Source organism: Microtus oregoni, unplaced genomic scaffold (genome assembly GCF_018167655.1).
Source record: "Microtus oregoni isolate MIOR12 unplaced genomic scaffold, Mior012 000014F_ref0000157, whole genome shotgun sequence".
NCBI classification, from domain to species: domain Eukaryota; kingdom Metazoa; phylum Chordata; class Mammalia; order Rodentia; family Cricetidae; genus Microtus; species Microtus oregoni.
In genome coordinates, this window is record NW_024543073.1 from 23,401,780 (window position 1) to 23,414,340 (window position 12,561).

The window sequence follows — 12,561 nt, forward strand, 5'->3', positions numbered from 1 at the left end:
TGCAGCACAGGCCCCGCCCACTAGGTCCCGCCTCCACCAGGCCGGCTCCCCGCAGCTCGCGGCGTGCGCGCGCGCAGGCGCGGGGTAGTGGGGCCGCGCGCTCCCGAAGGGCTGGCTCTTCTGCATCCTGGGATGCCCCGCACGAAGTCCTCGTCGGGCAGCGTTTCTGCTGCCCCGGGGAGGCAAGCGGTTCTGAGCCGGTTCTTCCAGTCTGCCGGAAGCCTGAGTTCCACCGCGTCCTCCACGGAGCCGGCGGAGAAGGTAGACGACGACTCCTCAGCGCCCCTAGCGGAGGCCGCCGAAGCTGGGTTCTGTCCTCGACGGGGAGGGGCCACGTGGTGGGCGGGGCCAGACGGTCAGGGGCGGGGCGGGACGGGCGCGTAGGCGTCGCAGCCGGAAGGGGAGGCAGTGTGGAGCGCCTAAGGGTGGGGAGATCTGAGAAGGCGGAGCCGGGAAGGAGAAGGTGGTGACGTCTGCGGGTCCATGTTTTCGTTGAAAGGCTTTTATTACCCGATTAGTAGTAATCGATTTGAGATCTTGTTGCCTTCTGTCGTTAACCGGAACCTGAGGCGAAAACTTTGGTGGATGCAGGTCCAGGATACATTTTTTAACCTCCGTCGTCCCTTCTTTACATTTTCCCTACGGTATTGACGGTTGAAGAAGAACTTTACTTACATATGCTTGCTTGGCTGAGGAGAACAAAGCTGTCTTTAAGGCTTGTGTTGCAAATTCAGGAGCACTGCTCTGTATTTCAGATCTCACTCTGCTACTGTGCAACTCCCCAGTGTAAAGTGTGATATAAGCGTTTGGGTGGATAAAATTCCTGTTGACGTTCAAATAGTTAAAAGCCATTCAAATAGTTAAAAGCAAAGTAAAACAAGCCCCAAACCCCACCGTGATGTTGCCACAAGTGCAGGCTCAAGGGCAGCGATCCCTGAGGTTCCTTGTTATATTCCCCACACAGGCGGGGGGGGGGGGGGGGGTGTGGGGGGTGTGGGGGGGGGTGCGGGGGTGGGGGGTGGCTCTCTTGCTCAGGGTGCCTTAGGCGTGGGACTCTGTCACTTCCCAGACTGAGGATGTAGAAGGGGATTGTAGACTGGCTTTTTAGCAATCTACCATATTTTAAAGCAGGTGCAAAATGGTGTAAGAATCTTAACCCCTTTCATTTAGTTTTCTTCCTTAAACAGATTGCTCTTCCCTCTGCCCGTCTTGAGAATGAGCTATATTTTCATGATGTCATGAAGATTTTATTTTGCACCCACTATTGACAGAATATTGGGGGAAAGTTTTAAGCTTTTCTTAGATTACCTGCCAACAAATAGTCCTGGGACATCTGTTAACAGTGGCTGTAAGCTTTGAAACAGAAAATGTTTGTATTATCTCACTTTCTCCCACAATTTTGCATTTTGAAAACACATTTCTTATCTTCTATGTAACGCATGTAAGTAGGAAAGGCGAGAACACCACTTAATTTCAGCTGAGGTGAGTGGTGAGCACCTGCCTGTGTCCGTCTCTGATGGCAAAAGCAGCTGCCCAAAGCCTCTCCGGAGTAAAATAGATCTCTGTGGGAAGAGTGGAAGGCGGGGCACTTACTGTCCTTCTGTAGCAAGGTTTAAATGACTTAAACCTTAGGATGGCATCACCGCACCATTTCCAACCTTCCTGATACAGGTTACAAGAGGTGACAGCAGGAAGAGATCCCGGGGGAGTGATGGGCCCGTTAAGAGGAAAGCGAAGAAAGTTCCAGAGAAGGAAGAAGAAAATACCTCAGTAACATCTGGCAACCCTGGTAAGTGCTAGGGAATGAGTCTTCTCAGCTGCTGGGGTTCCCAGCGGGCAGAGGAGGCCATTGGGGCATGGAGCCTTGCTTTCCCCTGTGGAGAAGGATCTCTGTTGTGCCTGAGCTGGTGTTTGGGGAGCTAGGGCCACAGTGGAACTCACTTCTCTAATTTGGTTCTTTCCAACTTTCTCTTCAGTTCACTTTTGCTATAATTTTTAAAAGTGTGTGCGCACGCGCATGTGTGTGTGTGGTAGACGTGTAGAGGCCTGCAGAGCCATGGGATGTGGAGTCCTCCTGGAGTACCTGATATGGTTGTTGGGACTTGAACTCAGGTACTCTGATGAAAGGGTATGTGTGCTTCACCACTGAGCCATCTCTCCAGTCCCTTTCGCTGTACTTTAAATCTTGGTCATAGAGATGAAACATGTGTTAGTGATTTATTTATTATGTGTGTGTGCGCCTGTGAAATGGGTACAAGAAGTCAGAGGACAATTTCCAGGAGCCATTTCTCTCCTCCCAGTGTGTGAGTTCTGGCACTCAACTCGGATTGTAAGGCTTGTTGGCAAGCAGCCTTACCCAGGGAGCCATTTTACAGTCCCCATCTTGTTATCCATTTCCACAGACTTTAACGTTTCACTTCTAAAACGCTGCACTGGCCAACAGAACGTCTCTGTTTCCCGTACCTCCGAGCCCTGGCCACGACCACCTTGTCTGCTGCGTCTGTCATTTTGACTGCTCCACATTCCTCTTCTTACATCCTGGCAGTATTCTATTACACAGAACTACCTTGTTCCTAGATTCTTCCATGTACAAGTTTCTTTTTTTTAACCTGGGCTACAAAACAGAAGGAAAATCTTAACACTCACAGGAAACCTTTATGTACATTTGAGAAAATGAGGTCAAATGTACACTGATGTAGTGGTATTTTATTTGTGGGCTTTTTGTTTGTTTGTGTCAAGACAGGGTTTTTCTGTACAACAGCCCTAGCTGTCCTGGAACTAGCTCTGTAGACCAGGCTGGCCTTGAACTCACAGAGATCCGCCTACCTCTGCTTCTCAAGTGCTGAGATTAAAGGTGTGTGCTAGTGCTACCTTAGCCTGGCTTGGCTTCTGTGTTTCAATAAATAAAGCTTGCCTGAGGATCAGATTGCAGAGCTAAGCTACAAGAGGCCAGGGAGTGGTGGCACAGATCTTTAATCCCAGAACTCAAGGCCACCCTGGGCTACTTGAGATTGAATCTGTCTAAAAAGAGAAATAGAACTCACACAAAGGTGATCCCGGATTAGGAAGGTGGAGACAGGAGTGGTATGGCTGGGTGGAGAGAGGTCTATAAGGCAGGAGGAGAGAACTCATTGCAGTCTGCAGTCATGGCTGAGGACAGGATCACCCCTTTGTTTGTCTGAGCCTTGGTAGAGGTAAGAACTCTGCAGTGATTTGGCTGCTTTGCTTTTCTGATCTTCATCTTGAAATATCCAATATCCCAGTATCTGTCTCTGGGTTTTTATTATTCATGCTACACATTGGAAAAGATATCCCAAAGTATATTTTTAGAATAAGAGAAACCTCACTAAATCTAATAAATTATATTTGAAAAAAATCAGAATTTTAGAAGAAATTTCTAACAGAAAGAGTGAGATTTTCTTCCACACCATTTGGCCTATGACTCGCTCGTACATCTTAAATTAACCCTTTTCTATTAATTGTGTATTGCTACAAGGCAGTGACTTACTGGGCAAGTTCTGGTGTCTGTCTCCTTTGGCAGCTACATGGTATCTCTTTGACTCCACCTTCCTGCCTGACTTTTGGCTAAAACAGCTTTATTCATCAACTAATAAAAGCAACACATATACAACAGAACATCCCACATTATTATAATTGTGTCATTTATTTGCTTATTGTTTGTTTATTTATTATTACAAATGTTTGTGGAGGTCAGAGGACAACATGAAGGAGCTGGTCCTCTCCTACTTTCTAATTTCAGAGGATTGGACTTAGTTCCTCAGTCTTGGTGACAAGTACCATTTCTGCTGAACTGTTTAGCCGGCCTCCTTTATTGTAGTTCTCAGTGGATTTCATCAGTGAATGAAGTTATAGGTATGTTTCAGTGTGCCATATTTATCTTGAGCAGTGTTTTTTTTTAATATCACATTATAGTTAGGTTCATTGTTCCAATGGGGTATTGTTCTGAAAAATCCCAGATTATGAATTGATGTAATGAAGTCAAAATACAATTAGTATGTTTTCTTCTTATTTCCCAAGAGCCAAAGAAATGTCTGAGGCCCAGGATTGCTTTAAAGTCTCTGGAAAAGTTGAAAGAATTCTGCTGTGATTCTGCCCTCCCTCAAAACACAGTCCAGACAGAACCTCTTCGAGAGAGATTTGCAGTTCTGCCAAAATGTACTGATTTCGAAGACATCACTCTTCAGCGTGCAAAGAGTGCAGTTTCTTCTGAGGATTTCAGATCCCACGCTAATCTGAAAGTATGTAACTTTTGTGTAAGGGACAGTCACTCACTCCTGTCCTGAAATAGTTAGGTTCTTTGGGGTTATCACGGAAATCAGTGATGTCCACAGGTGGCCGATCATCTGTGTCAGCTGAGGAACTGTTTCTTTCTTAGTTGCTTTTCTTTTCGATATTTAGAGTTTTAATGTATATTTGGGAGAGGTTGCTTTAAAACAAGACAGAACACCTGCAGGCAGCCCTGCTGTATTATGTAGACTGGGGGTACTGATTGGGGGTGCTTTTCACTGATAGTTTCCATAATTTGCACGGGAAATCCCCATGGCAGCACGTAGGTGTGAGTTTTTCGGTTGGAAACTTGGCAGATACAGAGTCTATTCAGAGGTAAGATAAATGAGTATCAGTTGGAAGTCTATCTTATTCCATAAATGAATAAGGGAATAATTTTTTTCCTAGAAAATGTATTTCTGTGAATGTGAATTAACTTTTATATTATATAGCTTTCTTGGATTTATATAAAATCATGGAAACAAAAGGGAAAATCTCATAAAAATTAAAAATAATTGCCTTCTCAGACCCAATAAAGTATGCTAAATTTCTCTTGCCATGAATCTCTGCCCCTTCTCTTTGGAGGCAATGTGTACACTAAGGACTTTTCTTGTTGCTGAGATGAACTGAGAAAGCAGCTTAAGGAAAGGTTTATTTTAGCTTAAGGTAGGCTGGTCTGATCCATTAGCAGGGAAGTCCTGTGGCAGGGCACGAGAGGCCTGGCCACAGTGCCTCTGTATCCTCTGTAGTCAGGGTGCAGAGTGCATATTGGTTTTCAGCTCACTTCCTTCTTTTATTTAGCATACAGGATGGGGCTGCCCACATTCAAGGCTGGCCTTCCCCAGTTAAAGGGTGAGGAGAGAACCCTCCTAGTCACAGCCAGAGATGTGTTAGCAAGGTGATTCTAAACTCTGACGAGTTGCCAAGGTCACAACCATCTCTGCTTTACTATTGAGATGAAGTGAGTCTCTTTGGAAAGCTGCCATCTTCACCTGCTGTAGATGTTCGCATGTCTTCTGAAAGTGCTCTCGACATACGCCCTCTGCGCTTTCCTGCCCACTGCTCCCCAGAATAAATAATAGATATTAATAGCTATATGAAACAAGAAAATTAAAAAGCATATAGAACATTAAACTGTTTAAACTTTCAAACATGCTTATTTATATAGTTTATTCTGGCGGTTTACCTTTGTATCTAGTTAATTTTTAGAATTAGCTTACAATGTAATTGTTTTCTTTTTCCTTATGATATCACATGCCATTATACTTTGTTCTCATTTGTACCCCTCCCCCACTTCTCCTGAGTTTTAAACTTTTATTTTGAAAAATAAATTCAAGCCTATAAGATAACTTGGCCTCAGTATGGCTTTAGAATATGTGATATGTCTTTAGAAACCTTCCATGTGGAGCCACCAACTGTTAGCTTTTTGTCAAACTGGCCTTTTCTCTGAGAACTCAGCAATTCAGTTGGTGCTTCCTAAATTGTATACATTTTTTGGTTTCCAGGATAGTCAGTCTGGACCATGTCCTGAAAATGTCCAGAAGGCTTCTGATTGTAAACCTTTTAACAAACGGTCCAAAAGTGTCTATACGCCATTAGAGTTGCAGTACATAGACGTGAAGCAGCAGCACAAAGATGCCGTGTTGTGTGTGGAGTGTGGGTACAAGTACAGATTCTTCGGGGAAGATGCAGAGGTGAGTTCTGTCCTCCCTCCCTTTCTTCTTTACTTCCTCTTTCCCTCCCTCCTTCCCCCTCTCTCTTTCTCTCTCTTTCTCTGTCTCTCTTTTCTCATAGGGTCATGCTGCCCAGACTGGTTTAGAACTCTTGATCCTGCCACTTGAGCCACTCCCCACCCCCAAGTTCTGGGATTACAGATGTTCATCACCAACAAGGTCTGCTTATAAATTTGTTTTAATGGTGGCTCAAGTCTTTAATCCCAGAACTTGGGAGGCAGAGGCAGGCCTCTTAGTTTGAGGCCAACTTTAGAGAGTTCCAGGATAGCCAGGGCTACACAGAGAAACCCTGTCTTGAAAAACCAAAAAAAAATTTTTTTTTAATTTTCTTAATTAAATTCTTAATCGATGGGAGAAGACTCAGTTCATTGTGGATGGTGCCATTCCTAAGCTGGTAGTCCTGGGTCTATAAGAATACAGGCTGAGTAAGCCATAAGGAGCAAGCCAGCAAGCAGCACCTCTCCACGGCCTCTTCATCAGCTCCTGCCTCCAGGTTCCTTGCCCTGTCTGAGTTTCTGCCCAGGCTTTGTTTACTGATGGACTGTGATGTAGAAGTAAAAGGCAAATAAACTCTTCCTTCCTCAACTTGCTTGTGGTCATAGTGTTTCATCATAGCAATGGTAGCCCTGACTAAGACGGGTCCCAGGATTTAGGTCACAAGGCTTAGAAGCAAGTGCTCTTGCCCACTGAACTATTTTGCCGGTCATCTTTCTGGCTTTCTGAAAAAGAAGCTAGATTCGTTACCTTTTAAGAAATACTGTCACTTTTTTCTATTGAGGGCTCACAGTTACAGAGGGTTAGTGTCCATGACCATCGTGGTAGGGAGCATGGAAGCAGGCAGGCAGGCATCATGGTGCTGGAGCAGTAGCTAAGTGCTTACATATTGAGACACAAGTACAGGGCAGAGAAAGAGAAGCAAACTGAGAATGGTGTGGCCTTTTGAAACCTCAGCCTACCTGCAGTGACACAGCACACCTCCTTCTTAATCCTTCTGTGTAAATGGACTCATCCTTTTAAATGTTCTGTAGTGTCTTCTACTTGTCAGTATTCATGTGTGCCATTTGCGTAACAATGTCTTATTCCATTACACTCTCAGGCCCCTCATGTAGGAAAGACTGAACATTTTAAGGTTTTGGTAACATTAGTATATGTCTAAGGACATTGAAGAAGAGCTGTTGTGTTTTTGGGATTTAGAGATACAGATGTTGGCTCTGAAGTCATTCCTATTGGAAGTGTCCAAAGTAGATAAAACCATACTTTATTTATTTATTTATTGTACAAGGAATGTCTTTTCAACATTTTATTGATGATGTATGTGTTTAGAGAAGTATCAGACCCTAAGTACATGTGTGCAGCTTGATGAACTTTTAACCAAGTGAACAAACCTTAGCCCGGGAATCTTGAGTAGATATTTATTAACATTCTCTCTCCCTCCGCTTTACAGATTGCTTCCCGGGAACTCAATATTTATTGCCACTTAGACCACAACTTTATGACAGCAAGCATACCCACCCACAGACTGTTCGTGCATGTCCGCCGACTTGTGGCCAAAGGATACAAGGTCAGCTTCGACTTTGATTTGTGGAAAAGTTATCGGGACTTTTGTAGAGAGCAAAAGCTGTCTCTAAGGTGGTAGAAAGGCTTTCATTGGCTTTAGAATTTGGGACTAGGAGAAAGTAAAATGTGTTGTGGTTATTAACATTGTATCTTGCTTTTCATTCTGTTTTTGCTTCCTGAGCCAGGGTCTAAGCTGTAAAGCCTAGGACGGACTTAAACTCACATAAACTCTGGAGTGCTGGGCTCGTAAGGAATGCCCTGCCATGTGAGCCCCAGAGTGCTCTCTGCTGCAGCCACAGAGTGTTTCTTCACCCTTCATTTACTTTCCAGTTGCTTGGGTTTTTTTCTGCTTTGCATCTGGAGATCAAGGGTTGACCTGCTTATTTTCAGTGCTTCTGAATTAACTTTTTGACATTTTGAAGTGATTTTTCTCTTAGACAATGATTCATTGGACTTCACAGCAAGCATGTCTTATTTTTGTTGAAGGTTGGCGTCGTGAAGCAAACAGAAACTGCTGCACTAAAGGCCATCGGAGACAATAAAAGTTCTGTTTTCTCCCGGAAGTTGACCGCTCTTTATACGAAATCCACACTCATTGGAGAAGATATCCTTTTAGAATAGGGATTTTCGTCTTTCTTGTTGTAGGGGCTTTGTTTTAAAATGACAAGTTTAACTGAACAGTTTTTTATTTTCCTGAATGAGAATGTATTTGATGAGGTGTCTAGCCACTATCCACCCTGTCACTTCAGCCGTGATGGGTGTGTCACTGAGGGGAGGGAAGGTAGTGGCTGGATACAGTGTGTGTCCATTTTCGTAGTGTGAGCAGAATTCGTCACATTAATTCATCAGTGTATTAATAGCAGGTATAAAATGAGCCTAATGAAACATGCCAGGTTAATAGCCCTTTGAAAAGACATTTTCTCCTCGGACCATTTGTGGGGCAGTGTTAGCTATCTAGGGCCTTGCCAGTTCCTTAGAATCTTGCTAAAGTGAGACCTGAAAATAGTTTACTAACGTCACATGAAAAGAACTTCAAAGACAAAATCAAGACACAGTTAAATACGAGGCCACCTTCATTAATTGTTGACGTCATAAAAATTATTGAAAATGGGTAGTTGGTTGAAATTTTCTCTTGTAGGTTTTAGTGTACACAATAATCATCCCCAGTTTATCATCACTCATAAGTTCTTTATGTTACTTGAAGCAAAATAGTTTTAAAAGCATAGTAATGAAATTCCTAGTGTTTTGTTTTGATATGGAGTCTCACTGTGCAGCACAGGCTGGCTTTAAATTCCTTCTTTAGCTGCTGGCCCTGGGATTATACTTACCTGACCACCATACCTGAGATGCCATTTTAATAAATGAAATAGTTATTCATAAGAAAGGAGCAGGGGACAATAAAATATTCAGATAGTAGGTCAAATTTCTCTTTATTTTTTTCTTCTTGGAAATAGATTTTTTTTTCATATAATATGTTCTGACTACAGTTTCCCCTCCCCCTGCAACTCCCAGTTTCTTACCACCTCCTCTCCCATTTAAATCCACAACCTTTTCTGTGTCTGTTAGGAAACAAGCAGGCATCTAAGGACTAATAATAAAATAACATGCAAATGATAAAGCAAAATAAAAAAAAATTAGAATAGGACAAAGCCAGACACAAAAAAGAGACAAAGAAAAAGCACAAGAAATGAAGATACAGAAATAAACACCGTTCATATACACAGGAATCACATAAACCCCAACTGAAAGTTATGATCATACCCAAAGGACCTGAAAGATTGAAAAGCAAAAAGACAAACAAAACTTGACTCAACAATATGAGATGAAGAACTTCCAGAGATACGGTTGAGTTCATTTTGTGATCGCCATCTACTGCTGGGTATGCAGCCTGCCCTTGGGAGTGGTTGTTTCCCCAGAGACTCCCTTGGAGAAAACTAAATTTTCATTTGGAGATAGCTTTCAGGTTAGAGAAGGAGGAGTGTGACCACACTTGCCCCTTTCAGCTCTAGGAAAATGTTTTATTTTATGTGTATGGGTGTTTTTTCTACATGTATACCTATGCACTGTATTCGTGCCTGGTGCCCAAGGAAGCCATTAGACACCCTGGGGTTAGAGTTGCTTTTGTTTGTGAGCCATCCTGTGGGTGCTGGGTTTGAACATGGGTCCTCTAGAGGAGCATCCACAGTGCTTTGACCACTGAGCCATCTCTCCAACCCTAGGTTAGGTTTCTTCATAGTAAAAGAAAGTAGGGATTAGAAAGTTTAAATGATAACGTGTGAAAGCAGTATTTCAGTTGGAGTTTTGTTGTTAAAACATTTATTTATTTTATGTGTACATCATGTGTGTCTGGTGCCAGTGTGATCTAGAAGAGGGCATCATATCCCCTTGAGCTGGAATTATAGATGGTCGTGAGTCACTTTGTAGGTGTTTGGGATTGAGCCTGGATCCTCTGGAAATTCTTAACCACTGAACCATCTTTCCAGGGCTTGTATTATAGTTTCCTAGAAAGTTATTTCAGGCCGGGCGGTGGTGGCGCACGCCTTTAATCCCAGCACTTGGAAGGCAGAGGCAGGCGGATCTCTATGAGTTCTAGACCAGCCTGGTCTACAAGAGCTAGTTCCAGGACAGGAACCACAGAGAAACCCTGTCTCGAAAAACATAAAACAAAAATAAAAAACAAAAACAAAAAAAAAAGAAAGTTATTTCAGCTTGCTTAGCTTCTACCCAAACTCTGAGATGTATTTGTTTAAGTGAGAGCATCAGGAGGGAATGGTCACCACTGAGGAGGACAGCAGAGCATCAGGAGGAACGGTCACCACAGAGGAAGACGATGGAGCATCAGGAGCTCTGTTGTTCTAAGCTGATCAAGCTGCAAGAACCTGGTATTTTGCATTTTTCCTGAGCTTGAATCTCTTATTTGGAGCCTTTCCCCCAAGCGGTCCCCTTCTCTGCCTTGCTTCAGTTGCCGGTAAGGCTCTTACCGCCTGATAACCAGGTCGGATGTCTCCAGGATGACTTTGTCCAGAATCAGCTTTTATCCTTGAGAATTTTGATTATGGGATTAATTTCATACATGTGTGTGCATATATACTCCTATATGTAAATATGTTTTTGTTTAACTAAAATGTCTTACAATTCTCTAGAATTTTTTAGAGAATTTACTTCTAGAGTTTTAGGCACGTTATAGATGAAAATTCATTTATGATACTTTAACGTGTTTGCTTTGCTTTGTGAATTCATTATATGATTGCTAAGGACGCAAGTCTCAGTAATATCTTAGCAAAGTGGGTTTACGTGTGAATTCCCACCGGGCTGGGGACACACTGCTAGATCCTTTGGAAGCGAGAAGATAATAGTTTCCTGTCCTTGTGCCTCTTATAGTTCAGGGAAGAGACGGCATTCAGCTATGGTCATAATTGGAAGGATGCTGCATGAGAAAAACAAACCTTTATGAGTTAATAGGAATTAAGCATGTGATTTTCTTTAACATTATTACATGTGAATCCTCTAATCAGACTGGATGATTCTGTGAACATTGATGAGGTAACGACAGATACTTCTACCAGCTATCTCCTCTGTGTCTATGAAGAGCAGGAAAGCACTAAGGACAGAAAGAAGGGGAACACTTCCATTGGTATTGTGGTAAGTCCTCTGAAGGTGAGGAATGAAGGATGGTGTTCGTGGCACCTCGTGAGCAGCCGTGAGCGGTGCACGATGAGGAGTCTGGTGGGGTGTGCTTCCAGGGAGGTTCCTAGGACCATTTTCCACAGCGTTACCCTCAAGTAACTAGTCAGGATTTTCTTTCCTGGTCACTTGGCACTCTGCCTGAAAGATCAGATAGTTTCAGACTGTATGCTGTTGTTAAGAATTGAAAATGGTGGCTGTGACAGGCACGCATGTGGACTGGGAGCTGGTAGCACAGTAAGATACTACGCCAAGCTGGGCCACGGCTAGCAGCTTCCTCTTGGTGTGTAATCTAATGGGAGTGATTATGGAACCACCCTGAATAGATTTGAGGGAGATGTAAAATGAAATGTTAAGTGGCCAATGCAAGATACTATATTTTATATATAGCATAGTATAAATTAATATCAGAACTGTCTCCACTGTCTTCCAGATAAATATGATTCAGGAGCGATAGTTTTACTGATTGTGCCTTCTGCCAACTTAGGAGTCAATTTACCTACTTAAGATCTACTTAGACTGCGCCCCTCAGAACTATCAGATTCCCTTGTCATCACTGTTTTTGCCTTTCCTAAAGTCTACTACGGTCAGTGACCAGCATTCACAGAGATTCCTAAAGTCTGACTGTCTTCAGTGTACCTTTCAGTACATTATTCATACCACAGCACTTGCTAACTTGACATTTGCTTAGCCAGTAAGCCCCCGTCTCAGGGAGTCAGCAGTACTGTGGGTGTTGAGGGGGCTCGAATGAATCTTTTCCCTTGAGAAGCACTTTTTATCCAGTCATAGACAGTCGGTCCCATCTACAAATAGTAAGGGTATTTGCCTTCAGCTTTAGCATATGTAGTGTGCTGTTGTGTGTTTACCTGGAGCTCAGACTAAAGACAGAGTGGATAGCACAGGAGAGCACACTTGGGGCGTTTAGAATAGCATCCTGCCCCTGCCAAGCTCGACTGTGGGAGATGAGCCAGGGATATGAAAAGATGGACAGTGGTCCTTGACCCTGAAGGGTGCTTTTCGGTTCCTGTCCTTGACCTCAGCGGTTACTTTTCTCATCCTGAGCTCTAGGCCAAGGCTACACTTTTCCCTTGGGCTCCGGAACCCTGCGGAGTTGCACAGGGCTACTCGGACCACGCTGCTCCAGTCGCTCAGATGCAGAGAGACCTAGTGGTGCTTATTTCCCTTGACCCAGCACTGTCCACCCTGTGTGTTTCTCACCATGACGAGCACCTTACATTTTCCGGTCACCGTCTGAGAGTCTCCTCTGGGAGCTGGCAGTTGGTCTGAAATTGAAGCCTCA

At 43.5% G+C, this 12,561-nt stretch overlaps 1 protein-coding gene across 2 annotated transcripts in view; it reads left to right on the plus strand.

Annotated features, from left to right (window-relative positions):
* Positions 1–7: 7 nt before the first annotated feature.
* Positions 8–12,561, plus strand: part of Msh3 (mutS homolog 3) — a 150,665-nt gene continuing 138,111 nt past the window's right edge. For both annotated transcript variants that reach the window (XM_041663394.1, XM_041663395.1), the window contains exons 1-7: positions 8–261; positions 1,672–1,789; positions 4,039–4,259; positions 5,793–5,981; positions 7,465–7,581; positions 8,064–8,181; positions 11,074–11,219. In XM_041663394.1, the coding sequence (XP_041519328.1) occupies positions 133–261; positions 1,672–1,789; positions 4,039–4,259; positions 5,793–5,981; positions 7,465–7,581; positions 8,064–8,181; positions 11,074–11,219 (1,038 nt within the window). In that variant the 5' untranslated portion in view covers positions 8–132. The remainder of the gene's footprint in view (positions 262–1,671; positions 1,790–4,038; positions 4,260–5,792; positions 5,982–7,464; positions 7,582–8,063; positions 8,182–11,073; positions 11,220–12,561) is intronic.